The following is a 19,763-nucleotide window of genomic DNA, read 5'->3' as shown; positions in this document are numbered from 1 at the left end:
TTTTTTTAATTTTTTATTTTTATACTAAAATTAATCTTATAGTATGAAATCTCTATAAATACATTTTAGAGAGACATTATAATAATATTATATTTATGTAAAAATCGTTTTATCTGAATAAATCGCTCAGATTTATCTGAGTATATCATAAAGAGTATGTCACAAAGAAAAAATTTCATGTTTACGATTTTTTCTTGCCTTTTTAGGGTGTAAAAAAGAGAAAATTCATGTAGAAATAGTGTGCTCCCGAGAAAAAAAAATTTTTTTTTGGCTGCCTAATTGGCGTTTATTTGTAGAATTGCTCATATGGAAGTTTTTAGCATTATTAAATGATCTTTTTAATCATTAAACTATGAGGTTAAAATTATCAACATCATAAACTACGAAGTTTCACCCCTGTTTCTATGCTCTCTGACCTTCTAAACCGTAATTCAAGCAAAGAATATAGAGGGGATGTTCTTTGCTTGATTTCTCTATATTCTTTGATTCAAGCTCGCTTCTCGAAGAGGATCCAGTCTGTCAGTTTATACAAATTGATCCCTTTTAACCTTTCATTTTTTACCAAACTTATATCTCAGCTTGTTTCAACTTTTTGTTGTCTATAATACGGCAAAGTATGAAACGCCGATTAAATACGCCAAAGTATGATACGCAAAGTATGAAACTCCAAAAACGCATTCTATAGAATGCTTAGGCATTGTATATTATGCCAGATGTTTTTAGGCAAGATATGAACTAAGAGAAGTATTACATACTTTCCCTAGGCATTGTATATAATATCTAGGTATTCTATGGAATGACAAATGTTATTGAGGTACAAAGTATGCAAAATGTAATGTATTTTATGTAAATGATGTGCATTTTAAAAGTGCCATTAAAAAATTTATTCAAAATGCGTAAAGAAAAATGAAATTGTACAAAACATAATTTATGCCTTTCTTTTTAAGGGAAGCAAAATTTTCATATAAAAAAGGAGAAATTAACATACTTGCTGCAACATGGCAGGCTTGAATAACATTTTGAATTTGACATTTTTTAACGACATTTTGACGAATCGGAGATGTGTTGCATACTTCGTCAGTTTCTCATTTGGTATTCTATAGAATGCCTAGGAAATGTGTGAAATATAAATCGTTTCATACATTGATGACTAGTTTTAGGCATTATATACAATGCCTAGGCATTCTATAGAATAGCGAATTTCAAACTTTGCCGGTAACATCTATACGGAAAAAAACTCATTCAGAATTTTGTAAAACTTACGCTTTTAATCGTTCGTGTTTATGGCTGGACATTCCTTTTGATATTTCAGTTCTTGTTACTCACACAAAATAGAAACGTAATCTTCCTTTTATACAATTTACACGTACTACACATCACACACAGAAAGCATGTAACCTTGCAGCAACCTTTGTATCGGAAATTTTTTTTTTATTCTCAAGAAAATGCTTGTACTAAAAACCTTTTATTCAAAATAAAGCTAAATTATTGCAGTTTCAAAGCTTTCATCCTAAGAGGATTAAAAATTATTTTTCAAAGCTTTATTAAAAAGTATTGTCACTATGGATACATAATGACGTATTAGCTGACGTCACACTAGCGATAGGATCAAATTGCATTTTTCCATTAAAATTTCACGAAAAGGTGGATTTTAGCTGAGCATACAAGATTTTGCGAATAGAAATCTTATAATTACCCAGATATAAGATTATTTTACACCTTGAGACTAGCTTTTATTAAATGATTTTTTTCACGCTTGAACATCTTAAGACAACCTCGATTTAGGGTTTTTATATAGAAGGTTGTTTTCCAAGGTTTTGGATTAGGGTAATGTGCGAGGAATAGAGCAGATGGTCACGGATCTCGTTTTAAGGTTAACAGGCTTAAACCTTAACCGTATTACAAACCTTTTTAGGTTTAAATTCCCATATAGCGAAATACGGTTTATTTTCACCCAGCAAAAACCTTTTTATGTAAACCTAAAAAGGTTTGTTATGCTGCTTACATGTAATCCACCTTTAAACGAGATCTGAGACAATCTGATCTATTTTACGTACATTACCCTAATCCGAAACCTTGGAAAACAACCTTCTATATAAAAACCTTACATCGAGGTGGACTTAGAGTTTTTAAGCATGATAAAAATCATTGAATAAAGCTAGTCCCAAGGTGAAAATAATCTTAAATCTCGGCAATTATAAGTTTTTTTTTCTCCGAGTCTTGTATGCTCACCTAAAATCCACCTTGTCTTGAAATTTTGATGAACAAAGCAATTTGATCCTATATCCTATTATGAACCTAAGTGAGTTATACTTTTTAAAAAAGCTTTAAAAATAATTTTTAATCATTTTAGAATGAAAGCTTTGAAACTGCAATATTTTTGCGTTATTGAGAAAAGATTTTTAGTACAAACATTTTCGTGTTAATAAAAGAAAAATTCAGATGCAAGGTTACATGCTTTCTGGGATTAAAAGGTTTCTGCTGAGTTAAAATAAACCTTATTTTGGTATCTGGGCAGCATACCATAGAGTGAAATGGCACCCTCTGTTTCCCCCAGAGAGTTCTTGGCCACACAGGTGTAGGATCCAAAATCTTGGGGTCTAAGATCCCTGATGAGGAGCTTCAGTTTCACTTTGTAGGATGCAGGTGAGTCAGATGGTTCTGTCATCACGCGGTATTTGTTATTGGTGATGATGACTATTCCACCACTGATCACCCAATAAGTCACAGACCTCGGGTGGGATTCCAGGTTGCACACCAGAGTGACGTCCTCACCTATATTTGCACCAATCAGCTGGCTGGGAATCAGTATCATTGGAGCAACTGGAATGTTGAACACACATTTAACAAAACGTGTTTTGAGGAAGTAAAAGCAGAAAATATATAAACATTCTAGTTCGGGAAGTTCATTATATAACGTGTGGTATGAAAAATAATACAGGTATCAAAAAACATCAATAAAAATTTATTTATTTACGAATAACATGAAATTTTCATGATAGCAATTTTCTAAAAATATATTTAGAATTCTTGTAAAAAATTGAATTTGATAAAACGATTCACAGTAGGAGTCAACAATAAACATATAATTAATCAAATAAGTAAAAAAATTCATTTTTGGAATATTAATCGGTAATTGCTTGCGAGTGCTCTGAAGAAAAAGCAGCCAATATTTCTGCTTTTCTTCTATTTGCTTTCCGCTAAAAACCACTCGCAAGTTTCACCCTTAAGCATGTTTTAGATTATTTGATTCTTATATTTACTCTTATCAAACTCGAATTCAATAATAACTGAGTAATGCTAAAAAACATTATAAATTTCTTAGCATTTCTTAAATCCCTGTCGAGAAAGGCATTTAGTTTAAAAGTTAGAAGTACAAATTCGTAAGAAAGTGCTTTCGAATTGAAAAAAAAAAACTATTCATGTAAACATGAATTAAAACTACTTAATATCTCCTCATATTCAACCAAGCCAATTTTTTGTTCAAAACCATTTTGAATATTGGTGAAAATTAAGTCCTCCAGTTTGTTTTCTAAAGTCGTGACTACATTTCGAAGAAAGTAGTTTGTAGTCGCTGCATTAAAAAAAGGAAAGTAGTTGTAGTTTGGAAAATGTAGCTTTTCCGACCACTGGTCCAATCTCCCTTTTGGAACACTCGAATGTGAATCCTCCCCAAAAAGAACCAAGCTCTCTAATATATCTGTGAAGAATGGCAGATGAAAATCTTGTCATTTATCGAGACATGAATCAGCACGTACTTGATCTTCCCGAACCTTTTTGTGCCAACCCGTATAGAGTTTTAATTATATATTCCCTCATAATATCTAACAAAATTAATGATTTTAAGTATTATGAAATATAATTGAATTATTGAAATCGTTAGTGTTGTTTTGGAACTTCTCTTTTTCCTGTTGTGGTGTGGATTGCTTTCTCTCTGCAATATAGTTGAGGTCTGTGACGGCTTACTCATAGAATAAATAGTTTTTCAAGCACACCTCGGTTACATCTGCCAACAACTTTTCAAGTTTTGCAATCACGTAACAAAGTTAACAATCAGGATTGCAAAAAAGAAACAATTCACCACGAATCTTTTAAAGGACAAAATAAAGAACTACCGTAAACCGGGGCGAGTCTACCCATTTTAGTTTTATTTAATTTTCACCATTTTAAATTACAAATAAAATTTTTTTTACCGACGGAGGACTTAGTTCAGACTCTAAGGAAGATGGCGTTGTAGTAGTTTGATCCGTGTTTATTTATTTGGTGTCTTTTTAACCGAGCTGTTCAAACGTCTTTTGAGAGATTTGTATTGAAAATCAGCAAACTTTTAGTTGGTGCTCCGTAAGTATATTATTTTTATTACTATTTTCACTTTGGTTAAGTGATAAACTTATCTAAGACTAAGATTACATTAATTTTATATTAAAAAAAAACAAAAAGAATGTAAGTTTTGCTGTTGTAAACAAAAAGCCAGAATTCGCGGGGCGAGTCTACCCATTCGTATTTAGTTTTAATAAAGCATAATAATATAATTTAGAACTTTGTTTATATTAAAATTAAGTCATTTTAAATGAATTTGAGTATATTATTTTAATTCTGCATTGATAAATTTATCATTAATAAGAAAATTTATAGGTTAAATATAAATGTAAATATAAAATATGTTTATTTTACCTATTTTTTCAATTTTTATATTACAAAATTAACTTTTTTTATTTAATGCAAGTTAAATAAATTATTATTTATAAATTATTATTACCTCCCAAAAGAATGGGAAAAGGATTTTTCATGATTCCCAATGTTTGAATTTCGATTTTGTTAATAATCTTTAATTATTATTATTTATTAATTATTTAATTGTAAATTTATATTAATTTTAATTTATTTTTATCAACAATAATCAGAAAAAAATGTTATTTTATAATGTTAATGATTATAAAAACAAAACTGTGATCAAAATGTGATAATCGATCAAATACTCAATTTGTGTTATTTTATGAATAAAAAAATGGAATATATAATAAAGTTATGAATTTTACTTCATAAATATCCTATATAGTAACTAAAATAACAATTTAATAGTAAAATTTGATTATTTACAATGTTAACATTCATTTTAGTAGAATGGGTAGACTCGCCCCATACGGGAGATTTGTCAGTAATTCTGTAAAAATATACAGTAACAGCATAACTGTTAATATTTTCTAAAATCGATTTCACAGCTTTAAAGAGGGATAAATAGCCATTCCGAAACACCTATTAAAAGCCTTTTTTCTTTAATATTTACAAAAGTTTGACCACTTGAAAGTTGACAAACTGAAAAAATGGGTAGACTCGCCCCGGTTTACGGTATGATAAAAAAAAGGAAGAAAAAAAGAAATCCTTACAGAGGACGTTGAGCATGATCCTCTTGCTGACGGAGGGCAGTACGCCATTAGTGGCAATGCACAGGTATGCTCCCATGCTTAGTCTGCTGGTCCTCTTCAGCTTCAGGTACTCTCCTTCTACAGTCTTCACTACAAGAGAGAGAGAGAGAGAGAGAGATTGCTACACTTGTTATTAACATCTACACACAACAGTTTTGGTTATTAACATCTAATGTGTTATTTAGTTATGGTATGGAACTCATCCTTGGTATTCCGATCTTCGCAGCAATGATCCTCAACCGCCGAGGGACATCACATTAAAGTGGCAGAAAGGTACGTTCAAAGAAAATTGAATGCTATCAGACACGCGCGGTGAATCGAATCCCGATCATCCAAATTCAAATTTTATAAATATTTTAGAGATTTTCTAAAATAACTGCAGATTTTAAAAGAAATTTATTTTAGCCATTTTGAAGACTTCATTTTAAGATGTTTTGCGCAATACGGCTGATCACCAGGCTTTACTTGGGAGAACTGTTTGCTTCCTTGTTTTTTTGTTGTAGATAATAGGGAAAGCTTTTTGAAATAAATAAAAAAATCTTCTTGTTTTATTAGCAGAGTCTATTCTTAATCATCGACAAATTGAAAATTTTAAATAATCGAAAGCTTTTAAAAATTGATATAATACCAACAGATTTTCTGCAGGTATTTTTTAAAAAAAAATTTAGTCAAGCACACATTTTAAATTCTAAGATCGTAAGAATATTTTATACTTTTTCAAAGTTAACAAAGAAGCCAAAACTACAGGGAAATTGAAGTTTATACTGCTAGCCATAGAGTAAATAGAATCATTTTTCTGTCTGAGTTGGACTCTACGGTTTTCTATGAAATTAACATACTATTTGAATTTTCATTCCCAAATAATAGTGAAATAGCCGGCAGCAGTCTGTTCAACCAATTAACAGTAAGTTAACGGTAAACAACATTTATTGTAACTAAACGGTTTTGAAACCGTTTACAACTAGTAAGGTTAAAAAACCATAAATACGAAACTATACGCTTTTTTAACCATTTACAATTAGCATGGTTTTAATACTGTAAAAACAGAATTTTTAATGAACATAGTTCTAGCAGTTCAGTAGCTTTATAGTGCTGCAATCTTTGAGTATTGTATTCTAACAGCCCTGGGTCACAAATTGCGGAGTGCAAGCCACTTGAAATTTTTCATGCGGATGAAATATTGTGATGTCAACGCTGGGATTCCTACACCCGTTCTGTCTATCACGAGATTACTCTCGACTATAATATGTATCCACTTACAAGGAAGTAAGTGGCTTCATTAGGTGAGTCACGTTGGCGCGGTAAAATTCTTGTTGTTTAACCGTATTAGGTGAAGGCAGATTTTTCTCACGGTTAATAGTTTGAATACCATTTATTTATGAATGGCCAGAACTTATGTTTTTGCTGGGATACCATCTATTTATGATTATTTGACTGCTTTATTTGAATATGGTAAAATAACAATTAAATAAATTGTTACATAACAATTTTTTCTGAGAAATTTTTAACAGTGCATTTAACAACATTGTTGCAGGCAATTAAAACCACTAATTCCTTGCAAATATGTCCCGCAGTGGACTGATCGTTAAGACACGGTTCCCAGCAGATTATCGAAGTCAAGCATCACTGGCTACGGTCAGTGTGAGGGTGGGTGACCACTTGGATCAGCCTGCGTGGGGACCGAAGGTGTGCGGTGTGGGTCCTTGTTAAACTGTTTTACCGTAAAGTGCTCGACTTCGCGTGCAGGTCGTCAGTCTACCGAAGCAGGGGTGCCATCCCCTCTCAGAGGATCAAAATTGCGATGGCATGTCTTCGGATCATTCTCCGGGATGTTTTCCAGACCGTCGCCAATAGCCCATTGTGCAGCTCTAGTGCGACGTAAATGAACAACAACAACAATTCCTTGCAATTATTATTCCTACATACGTAGTGCTTGAATTAATTTTTTAAAATAGAGTTTACAATAAGGAAGGTGGGGAGGGAATACCTCGTTTTGGTCCCAGTATGATGTCTTTCTCCTCTTCTCTTCGCCATTTGATGATTGGTTTTGGTGATCCGGATGCTTGACATTGAAGATTGACATCGGCACCCTCTCTCACATTCAGATCTGAACTCGTGTTAAGTTCGACAATAGATGGAGGCACTGTAAAACAAGAAGAAAAAAATGCCTATCAACTTTTGCTGCAACATTTCTTACATATTCACTCAATTTACACTAGACAAATTCTCAGAAAGTATTCTAGCTCATCTGCATTATCGCAATTGAATGATTTAGCGACTGAAGGTCTGGTTTCTTAGGACAAGCTCCTTATCTGGGCGTCAGCGGGACGTTAACGTCCCGTAACGTCCCGCTGACGCCAACCTGTCCTAACAAACCAGGCCCTAGTCAGTTCAATGTCAGCAGTCGGTCCAACTCAGACAATATCTCGCATTGCGCATGCGTTAATAACGTAAACAAGTATTTATTTTGAATTTGTATTGATTTTGTTATCGTCAACTGGTGATTTAGAGAACAAATAATGATTTTGTCCCAGAAAAAACACATTATAGCTTAGCTAAATGAAGAAGAAGAAGCAATGTTTAATGTTAAAATCAAAATCTTGGCTGATTTCAATGCTCTACTGGCTGTTGTTCGCCATTGCTTCTGTCGTTAACGCTACGTTGTAATCCAACAGCAGTTGATTCGGGCGTTAGTCGTTGTTCAAGCTGAGCGTTCGATGAAGCGTTAATAACGTAAACAAGTATTTATTTCGAATTTGTATTGATTTTGTTATCGTCAACTGGTGATTTAGAGAACAAATCATGATTTTGTCCAAGAAAAAACACATTATAGCTTAGCTAAATGAAGAAGAAGAAGAAGCATTGTTTAATGTTAAAATCAAAATCTTGGCTGATTTCAATGCTCTGTTGGCTGTTGTTCGCCATTGCTTCTGTCGTTAACGCTACGTTGTAATCCGACAACAGTTGATTCGGGCGTCAGTCGTTGTTCAAGCTGAGCGTTCGATGACGTATGCTGTCTAGCTGACAAACTGACCAATAAGGTGTTAGCGCTGATTTCCAGCTGACGTTGTGTAACGCCGACATGTCCTAAGAAACCAGGCCTTGACTCTCCAGGTGAGAAGCTGAATTTATGATAAAGCTGCTTTGATTGAGCCTATTTAATGTAGTGTTAGATCAATAATTATCAGAAAATATAAAATTAAGATTATTTAAGTAAACAAAAGTACCGGTTCAAATACGCACGAATTTCATAGTAGAGATGCGCCGATACGATAATATTTCTCGTCATGGGTAACTATCAAATATAATTACATTGCTTTTGAAAAAAATTATATAGCCCAAGATTCTCGGGGCATGTAAAAATTCCATTCTCCTTTGAAATGTTTTAATTTAAAAAAAATATTTTCATTTTTATACGTTTGAAAAGCATATCAAATCTTAACGAATGTTGAGGGCATCATTTAAGTAAATAAACTTCTAATACTGTTATATATCCTCCCGAAGGTTTTTTGAAAATGCTGCTCTCTACGTCTTTTTTTTTTTTTTTTTTTTTTTTTTTTTTTTTTTNTTTTTTTTTTTTTTTTTTTTTTTGCTTTAAAAATAATACTATTTTTTTTTTTAGAAAAACGTAATCTAGACAAAAATGTAGAAAAACGTATGCTAAAAAACTAGAAAATGTAGTTTTTAATAATTTTTTTTCTTGTTTATAAATGCATGTGAAAAGTTTATAATCCTTCTATAATTTTTACCTATTTCTGCTGTATTCCATTATTCTATTATTTTGAAGTGAAAGTTTCGTGGGCACAAAAACAGGTTTCTTTTCTCCAGATTTGTCAGACGTGAATGAGAAAAACAAAAAAATTATTTGAGGTAGAATATGTTTGGTTGCTAACGAAAATTGGAAAATAAAGCAGTGTTGCATCCTAAAATAAATTAAATTAATTAGTTGTGTAATTTCGAAAAAAATTGACTGAAAGTTTGGTTGATTGTGGCATCAGCGTAGGTTACTTGCAAGTGAAATGACAAATGAAAATACAAATGTCAAGTTTTCGGAATATTTCCAGTAGAGGAAACACGAGAAAGAGAGAGAGCGAGAGCATCGGAATTAATGATGCTGTTCGGGATAATATCTCTCGCTGATTGGCCGACTCATACATACTTAAGGTTAATCAGCTTAATGCTTTATTCACTAATGGGTTGGATAAGACACCTGTTATTGATTACGGGATNAAAAAAATATTTTCATTTTTATACGTTTGAAAAGCATATCAAATCTTAACGAATGTTGAGGGCATCATTTAAGTAAATAAACTTCTAATACTGTTATATATCTTCCCGAAGGTTTTTTGAAAATGCTGCTCTCTACGTCTTTTTTTTTTTTGCTTTAAAAACTAATACTATTTTTTTTTAGAAAAACGTAGTCTAGACAAAAATGTAGAAAAACGCATACTAAAAAACCAGAAAATGTAGTTTTTAAAAATTTTTTTTCTTGATTATAAATGCATGTGAAAAGTTTATAATCCTTCTATAATTTTTACCCATTTCTGCTGTATTCCCTTATTCTATTATTTTGAAGTAAAAGTTTCGTGGGCACAAAAACAGGTTTCTTTTCTCTAGATTTGTCAGACGTGAATAAGAAAAACAAAAATTATTTGAAGCAGAATATATTTGGTTGTTAACGAAAACTGGAAAATAAAGCAGTGTTGCATCTTTAAATAAATTAAATTAATTAGTTGTGTAATTTCGAAAAAAATTGGCTGAAAGTTTGGTTGATTGAGGCATCAACTTAGGTTACTTGCACGTGAAATGACGAATGAAAATACAAATGTCAAGTTTTCGGAATATTTCCAGTAGAGGAAACACGAGAAAGAGAGAGAGAGAGAGCATCGGAATTAATGATGCTGTTCGGGATAATATCTCTCGCTGATTGGCCGACTCATACATACTTAAGGTTAATCAGCTTAATGCTTTATTCACTAATGGGTTGGATAAGACACCTGTTATTGATTACGGGATCATACCACACTTTGCTGAAGGTGATACAAAAAGACTTCATGAAAAACAGTCCACTTACTAGTCGGCACATGCTCATAGCAAAACTGATTATCTGACACGCAATAGGTTTTCATTATTTATGGAATAGATATTTGATACATAACTATTAACGAAATAGTTATTTTTTACGTTATTGTAAGTGCGCAATGACTACAATAATGTTATAAATAATTTATTTAAATTTAATATTTAATTTTATTTTGAATTACAATTTTTAAAAAGGAATATCGGGCTGTTTTTTTACAAAATTAGAGCTTCAAAAATATATAAATTAAAGAGAAAGTTGAAATGTATAAGTTACCGTGAATAATGTCAAGAATGTCAAGACAATGTCGACTTTCATCGGTGAATGTCAACAGTCATAGTCGCTTTGAAAAATGTCCCCGAAATATTACTCATCATATATGACTGTACTTTTACTTTCGTTACTTGTACCGCCATACCGTGATTACAGAGCACGGAAACGAGCATGAAAAAGAGTCGTTGAATAGAACTAGTGATCCTTCTACGACTGCTGATTCTTCTACAATTAACGTCGCAGGTTCGAAGTTTAACTTCTTCCGCGTGGAGGGACTATTTTTTTTTCTATTTTTTTTCACGCACTATTTTTTTTAAAAATTTATTCCTTGATATTATTATATTCAATATTTTAATATCTGCAGAGGATAGATTGTGAGAAAAATCAGTGTTTGGAGTACTGGTTATATGCATACTAGGCAGTGGCACTTGATCTGAAAAAACATTGATGTAGGGCATGCCGGGCAATGACACTGAATCTTAAAATACATTGATGTAGGGCATACCGAGCAAAAGTATACCAGATAGTGGCACTTAGCTAGACCAAGTATATATTTCAGACATTTACTAAAGCGACTATGTGATTGTCAACATTCACCGGGGAAAGTCAACAACCACCAATTTCTGTCCTTCAGAGTAACATATATATTTTAAAGCATTCACTACTAGATGACCCATTTTTGAATTAAAAACAAAATTGCTCCCAAGAAATGTTTTAAAATTGTTAATAAGCAATTAACGAGGCGGTATTATGGTTCTGATGTAAAAAATAAAAGTTTGCACAACCATATACTTGTACAAATGTATCGATTATAAGTACTGCATAAAAAATTAAACAAGTACAGTTGTAATCTATTCTTGAGAAATAATATGTTTCTTTAAATTAAAATTTCTGAGGAGTGTAAACTGAATACATACCAACCACTTCTAAGTAGCGAGTCTGACTTATCATGGGGGCAGTGTTGATCTGGCACATGTACTGCCCACTGTCCTCCAGCTTGACGTCCCTGATCTCCAACCACCAGGTTCTGAAATTGTTGTGATTAATGGAGATGCGGGGATTCCGCGTGATCACCTGATCATGCAGAGTCAGTAAGATGTGCCTGTCTTTGTGGATCCACACAAGCTGACAAAAACAGAAATCACACGATATTAAGACTTTGCAAGAGTGCCACATGCCAATATTCCAAAAATTGAGCACGAATTTTGAGTTTGGATTGACCGTGAAATTTAAATGATATTATTAGCCATTGGCAAAATGGGTATTGTTTAGGGTTTGATGGCGAGGGAATCTTACTTGAACGTCATCACACTTTACAATAGAGTTCAATAGTGATAGTAAACAGTGCGTATGCGCCGTCATTGCATGCGTTGCTATGGCTACTGCAGCTGTTTTGTAATTTTTTTCAGAATACTTTTTTCCGCTTTTAATTTTGTTATGCATTAAGTGGGTGAGTTTATTTTTGAGATATGGGACCAGAGAGATCCCATAAATACTTCTTGAGCTGTGAATAAAAAAGAATTTCAGTATTTGAACGATATTTTTGTTTTTATTATTTCAATTAAGAATTAGAAATTGTGACTTACAGTTCAAACTGGATCGTTTTCAATACTAATTCAGGTGAATATGACAAATAAAGAGGGTCCCAAACTGATCGACACTGTCCCAAAGGTTAGAATTGAAGCAAGGAAAATAAACGATGCCAAGGCCTAAACTTATTCTCTTTTATTCACAATTCCTTTAAATAAAAATTTAGACAACAACCATTTTGCCAATAGGTAAGGAGTGATCGCCTCTCGGTGATCACAATTTCTTTATTTTTTATGTTTTTAAAAGTCATTTCATTCTGATAAATATTTATGTTGCATGGTTTTCTTGAATAGTCCCGATTTGCAAATAGCATCCTTTTGTTTCTATACATTCTGAAGCAGAATTTTGCAAACATGTTCTTTCACTAAGCTGTTCGATTGCAATCAGTTACTTATTTATCATAAAATTTGGTTACTAAAGTTTCTTTGGTTTATTTCGTTTTTTTATTCATTAAAATTTTACACTACTTAGTATTTTCTGTTTTTAGTTAATTTGAACGATATTTTTGTTTTTATTGTTCTAATTAAGAATTAGAAATTCTGACTTACAGTTCAAACTGGATCGTTTTCAATACTAATTCCCATGAATATGACTAATAAAGAAGGTCCCAAACTGATCGACACTGTCTCAAATTTTAGAGTTGAAGCAAGGGAAAAAAACGATGCCAAGGCCTAAACTTATTCTCTTTTATTCACAATTCCCTTTAATAAAAAGTTAGACAACAACCACTTTGCCAATGGGTAACCAGTGATCGCCTCTCCGCGATGACAATTTTTTTTTTCTTTTTAATGTTTTTAAAAGTCATCTCATTCTGATAAATATTTCTGTTGCATGGTTTTCTTGAATAGTCATAATTTGCAAATAGCATCCTTATGTTTCTATATATTCTGAAGCTGACTTTTGCAAACATGTTCTTTCACTAAGCTGTTCGATTGCAATCAGTTACTTATTTATCATCAAATATGGCTACTTTTATTCCTTTTTTTATTCATTAAAAATTTACACTACGTAGTATTTTCTGTTCTTAGTTTAATTCCAAAATTATTTAATTTTTTATGAGTTTTGACTTTTTTTTATAATTTGATGTTTTTCTCCTATTTGTAACACAGTTCATCAAAAATCAAGCTTTGAAAAGACGACTACAGTATTTACGAATTTTTAAAAGGTTACTATGACCAATTGTTACGCAATTCAAAATTCTTGATGGCTTATGTTGTTTTCAGCGCGATTCATGATGATCCAATATCATTAGATGGCCACCATCATCCAACATTTTCCATTATGCATTCATGATTTTTGATATGCCAACAAACTTACATCGTTCTATGATCGAAAACGATACTTTAATACTGTGATGGTTAACCATCAAGAGAAGTTTGACTCTCATGAACCAACAATCAATGATGATTCGTGAAGGTTCATGATGGTTGCAACTATGCATTCCATGATGGTTTAGTGGGAATTCTTGTTGATTCTTAGCAATATACCATCAAAAAATTTAGTTTTTTTATGTTAGACCATCATAAATCAGTCCGAATTCCTACATTGGGACGATGGTGGTTCATGATCATTCCAACATTTGGTTTCTAAGAAACTACGATGGAAATTTGTGGTGATTCAACGTGAACAAACCATCAAAACAAGTTACTATTCTTATGTTGGACCATCACAAATNGATGGTTTAGTGGGAATTCTTGTTGATTCTTAGCAATATACCATCAAAAAATTTAGTTTTTTTATGTTAGACCATCATAAATCAGTCCGAATTCCTACATTTGGACGATGGTGGTTCATGATCATTCCAACATTTGGTTTCTAAGATTCTATGATGCAAATTTGTGGTGATTCAACGTGAACAAACCATCAAAACAAGTTGCTATTCTTATGTTGAACCATCACAAATCAGTTCGAATTCCTATATTGAGATGATGATTACTTATGTTGGTTACTATCAAGATTATATCAATGGAAAACCATCAAAAAGTTTGACTTGGGATCATATTCAAAGAATTTTAACGTTAATATGTTAGTTCGAAATAAACTGCTCAATTTTTAGAATATTGACATTTTATAAGTTTCATTTTTAGATATCATATGACTTGAGTTATGTTTTGTGCAGGACATTTAATTGCTGTTATGACGTTATTCAGGAAAAATAATCATGTTGAAATAGAAAATGGAATGGTAAGTACTGAAATGGAAATTATTTTGGACTAAAGTGTGACTCACCAGACTAAAAGGGAAAAATTAAAGCAGTATCATTTTGATATTTTGTAACTATTGTGTTAAATATGGATAATCATTCTAACTGACAAGAATGCGAAATAACACAATTTCCAATAATTGTAGAAGTCTCAAAATTGAATAATAAATTCCTTATCAAATTATAAGGATTGATTAAAAAAAGTTTTATTTCAATAATTGGTAAGTATCGCGGTAATTTACCAAATCAACAATAGTAATGCTAAATAGTCGATAATTGGCAAGTGTTTGTTACAGCATAACCAATTGTGCGATTAAGTGATGAGTTCATGCAGCGGGAAGACTAAGAAAAGACAGGTTCGTGTCTCAAGACATGACAGGTTTGAGGCTCATGAAAAGACTGGTATTGTGTATCAAGACATGACAGGTTTGAGGCTCAAGAAAAGACTGGTATTGTGTATCAAGACATGACAGGCTTGAATCTCAAGAAAAGACTGGTTTGTGTGTCAAGACATGACAGGTTTGAGGTTCAAGAAAAGACTGGTATTGTGTATCAAGACATGACAGGTTTGAGACTCAAGAAAATAATGGTTTGTGTCTCAAGACATGACAGGTTTGACGATCAAGAAAAGACTGGTATTGTGTATCAAGACATGACAGGTTTGAGGCTCAAGAAAAGAATGGTATTGTGTATCAAGGCATGACAGGTTTGTATAAATAGCTATATTTTGGAGCTTGGTAGCAACAGGTTTGAGGTTCAAGAAAAGACTGGTGTTATGCATCAAGACATGACAGGTTTGAGGCTGAAGAAAAGACTGGTATTGTGCATCAAGACATGACAGGTTTGAATCTCAAGAAAAGACTGGTTTGTGTGTCAAGACATGACAGGTTTGAGGTGCAAGAAAAGACTGGTATTGTGTATCAAGACATGACAGATTTGAGACTCAAGAAAAGAATGGTTTGTGTCTCAAGAAATGACAGGTTTGACGCTCAAGAAAAGACTTGTATTGTGTATCAAGACATGACAGGTTTGAGGCTCAAGAAAGCAATGGTTTGTGTGTCAAGACATGGCAGGTTTGTGTAAATAGCTATATTTTGGAGCTTGGTAGCTAGTTTATTGAATTCTTTGGGCAATCTTACATTTGTTACCTTGATGCTCTTCTTGCTCACCAGAATGCTAATGTCAACTATTTAGTCTAATCTGTTGTCCAGTCGGATGCTATGATTTTTAATTTTATTTACTTATTTATCATTAAGTTTCGGTCATGTTTCTTGTCTGATGGCCTGATTTGACGCAAATAGGTGGAACTCCGGCTTTTATCTTACCCATGGAGAATCCGGTCTTACTGATTTTCTCGGAGAACATTTTCTATGAGGCAGGTATCGTCTATCGAAATATATTATGTTCAAAAACATTGGATTATAGTACCCGTCTCTAAATGGATTTGGAAACTAAAAGTACTTACTTTGTAGTTACCAATATTTTCTACCACGCATGGAAGTGTAGCCGTCCTTCCTTCGGCAACTGTCAGATTCACAGCTCCCTCTGAGAACCAGGGTCCTCCCGCATTCTGTCGCTCTGAAATTGTATATAAAAAAATGTATTTATATATACATTAAAATTGAAATGTTGAAAGTATAATAGAGAAAAAAACTTTTATTGAAACATGTGAGTTAGATTTTTCTTCAATTCATGAAGAACTATATGTTTCTTAACATTATCGCCAATAGAACGTGTTAACATTTCACAGGGATTAAATTTTCTAATATTATACCTGAAAAAAATGCAACAGTAAATTGTAAACTACAGATTTAGAAATATTCGGCAAAGCATTTGTTCGAAGTATGAGTATTAAAGGACGAAAAGTATATTGGAAGACGCTATAAAAATTGATAAAATTTTTATCGCCAATTTTCTTTCACCCCTATAAGTAGATTGAAATTTGTAGTATAGAAAAAATGAGTTCAGACAAACCTAGAAAAGAACTTTCAAATACTGAAAATATCAGAATATCAGAATGAAAAAAAAATTACAGAATATCAGAATGAGAAAAAAAAATTACAACAAGAGAACTTAGTATTTTTCAATAGGGAAGTTCCCCGCCAATAATGTGTTTGCATTTTGATATTTAAAATTTTCTTTTTAGTATTTGAAACTTCATGGCCGGGCCGGGATAGCCTGGGCAGTAGGGTGTTGGGCCCATGTCCGAGAGTTCGTGGGTTCGAACCCCGCCGCCCGAAGACTCCCTGTGTAGTAAAGTGACTGATGCACGTTTAATCTGTCGAGTTGCAAAAGTCCTCCATGTTCCCATAACAAATCAATACCTCTGGGGGTACTGGATTGGAGATCGATCGTNTAAAGTGACTGATGCACGTTAAATCTGTCGAGTCGCAAAAGTCCTGCATGTTCCCATAACAAATCAATACTTCTGGGGGTACTGGATTGGAGATCGATCGTTCTCTGATTCAGGTCAAAATTACGATCTCTGGACGAATGAATGGATGTATGAATGGGTCCGCCCTATAAACGGGTGTGACGTATGGCGTGACAGAAGTCGAATTCTTGGTCATAGATGGCGCCACTGGAAAACAAGAACAATCGCACCCCCTCTACCTAAACAGGCATAAACTTCATTCTTTTAAGGAAAGGATAGGAACTTGAATTGAAAGTTAGACATATAGAAATCCTGAATAATTAATTTCATTAATCTCTCAGGTAGATTTATTATGTCTCAGGTAATATATTTTAATAATTTTACTATCTCTTAGGTAATATTTCGAGTAAATAATTTTATTAATCTTCCTCTTTAATTTTAGTTTAAAAAGGAAATTCATTTTAGATAGCGTTTAGGTAACCTTCTGTTGTGCAACACTTATATACTTGATGAAATAACAGTCTCTGATGTGTTTTTATCCACAAAAGGATAGCGTGCACAAAATAAATTGCAATATCTTTCGACAAAGTGAAAGGATTTAATAATCCGAAAATTAAACAGGTGGATTGTTTTAGTGAAAATTCAAAGAGCATTCCTAAATTTTCTAAGTTTAATTTTTTTAAAACATTCCGCGTCATATGTAAACAAAATAGACTAAACAAAGGAATGATGAATACATTTTCATTGCGATCTAAATTGCAAATAAAAAAAAATAAAAAAGCAATGACATTTAAAATTTTCTTCCAGTATTTGCTTTAAACTAATTCAAATTTCACTGAAAAAGGGTTTCGAGAAAGAGAATAACTTATGTTTGTTTATATTTGTGTTGTATTATTATTTTTTTAAAAATCAGCAGTAATGTAGAAAATTGTTATCAATTTTCTCGCAACGAATATGTTTAAAATTCTTGTTGTTTCCGCCATTTTTGATATTTTATTTTTGAATAAAAGCGAAAGATAATGATTTGACATTTTAAAATTTTATTAGCAGCCTTCATAAACCACCTTACAAAACTATCTCGTACAATATATAAAAAAAACTTATATATATATAATAAGCTTTTATATATATAAGCTTTTATATATATATATATAAGGGAATCTGTGTCATCAATAATTGATACGACAGTATGCGGCATCATAAAAATCGTTTAAGTTCGAAATTTCTACAGCCATTTTAGAAAAGATATTAAATAGACCTAAATAATTGTTTCGTTATACGAAACATAAAAACTATTTTTTTCGATTATATTTACTTACTAGTTTTGTATTTTTTTCTGAATGTGAAGTAATAAGAAATATAATTTTAAGAACAAGAATTTTCCAGTAAACCATTAACTTATGAGTGGAAAAATAACCAAATTAATAGTTTAAATTCAGTATAATATTGTTTTCAATACCAGCATTATGTTTTTTTCAACCAGAAATGCCATTACCATACAGTACGGTTATTTTACCAGAATGTTTTTCTCTATGTATGTGATATACAGAAAAATTATTACGTAAGGGTCATATGACTTATTCTGAATGCAACTCTTTTAATCAAAGTAAAGATAGGAGAAATCATGTTTGTTTAAAATGGTGGAAAAAGTTGGCAACCAAATGAAAACGTCCATTGACTCTTGTATTGTCCTCTCGGCTTTGAGCCAAAAATGGATTCACGCGCTCATAAAATATGGCGACAACAAAGGGTTAAACACTGAATTTGTATTTAACGGTCCAGACTCTTTTATTTATCGATCCTATTTCTACAAAAAATGCTAAAAAAATTAAAGTTAGGAGACATTTTACAGACTGTGTTTCTCCAAAAAGGAATTAACATTGCGAATAACTTATTTTGTTAAATAATTGTAATTTAAACTTCTCAAAAAATTAATTTGATAATTTATTTAAGTAATATCCTTTTATTATTTAAGTTATTTTCTTAAAGATGAAAATAAAAACTTGGAAATACTTAAAAAAAAAAGCTTTTTATAAAGTTTAAATCTAAGCAAATGCATATCTTAAACACAAAGTGGGATATAAGTGTAAAGCAGTCGTTCAAATTTAAGGTAAAAGAAATTATTTCATGTATCTCTCAATGAAATTGACTTCTATAAGACAATGTATTAATACATTTACCTTTCTTAATAAAAAAAAAATACAATTATTTAAATTTAATATGATTCCATAAATATTGTAGTATTCAAAAGTAGTTTGGTGAATTAGTTGTAATCCAATTTGTTATAATTTCATTTCATTTTAATATAAAAAATGAAATCGAAGAAAATAAATTTCCCCAATTCCTTTTCGTTGAAATTTATATAAAATTCTAAATGCCTACATGATAAAATGTTTAATGCAATTACGGTCCCTGGCCAAATTATTAGACGCACTATAAGATTTTATATAAAATCCTAATAATGAGGTGATACTATATAGCTTTACTGTTTTTACGAGGCTCAAATCGGTTTGCATATTTTTACGTTGATGTACCAATTGTTTAACAATGTAATGCAATACGTTAAAAATAATGTTGTTAATTTACGTCACACTAGAGCTGCACAATGGGCTATTGGCGACGGTCTGGGAAGCATCCCGGAGGATGATCCGAAGACATGCCATCACAATTTTGATCCTCTGCGGAGGGGATGGCACCCCCGCTTCGGTAGCCCGACGACCTGCGCGCGAAGTCGAGCACTTTACGGTAGCACAGTTTAACGAGGACCAATACCGCACACCCTCGGTCCCTACGCAGACTGATCCAAGTGGTCACCCA

The 19,763-nt window shown here is 32.2% G+C and overlaps 1 protein-coding gene across 2 annotated transcripts in view; it reads right to left on the bottom strand.

Annotated features, from left to right (window-relative positions):
- LOC107453928 (limbic system-associated membrane protein-like) overlaps positions 1-19,763 on the bottom strand; it is an 86,668-nt gene that overhangs the window by 16,821 nt on the left and 50,084 nt on the right. For both annotated transcript variants that reach the window (XM_043043863.2, XM_043043862.2), the window contains exons 2-6: positions 16,038-16,150; positions 11,697-11,904; positions 7,414-7,569; positions 5,388-5,516; positions 2,524-2,823 (exon numbers count right to left, since the gene is read on the bottom strand). In XM_043043863.2, the coding sequence (XP_042899797.1) occupies positions 2,524-2,823; positions 5,388-5,516; positions 7,414-7,569; positions 11,697-11,904; positions 16,038-16,150 (906 nt within the window). The remainder of the gene's footprint in view (positions 1-2,523; positions 2,824-5,387; positions 5,517-7,413; positions 7,570-11,696; positions 11,905-16,037; positions 16,151-19,763) is intronic.

This window comes from Parasteatoda tepidariorum, chromosome 8 (assembly GCF_043381705.1).
Source record: "Parasteatoda tepidariorum isolate YZ-2023 chromosome 8, CAS_Ptep_4.0, whole genome shotgun sequence".
Lineage (NCBI taxonomy): Eukaryota > Metazoa > Arthropoda > Arachnida > Araneae > Theridiidae > Parasteatoda > Parasteatoda tepidariorum.
Note: the sequence above shows the minus strand (reverse complement) of the source record. Positions and strands in the feature narration are given on the sequence as shown.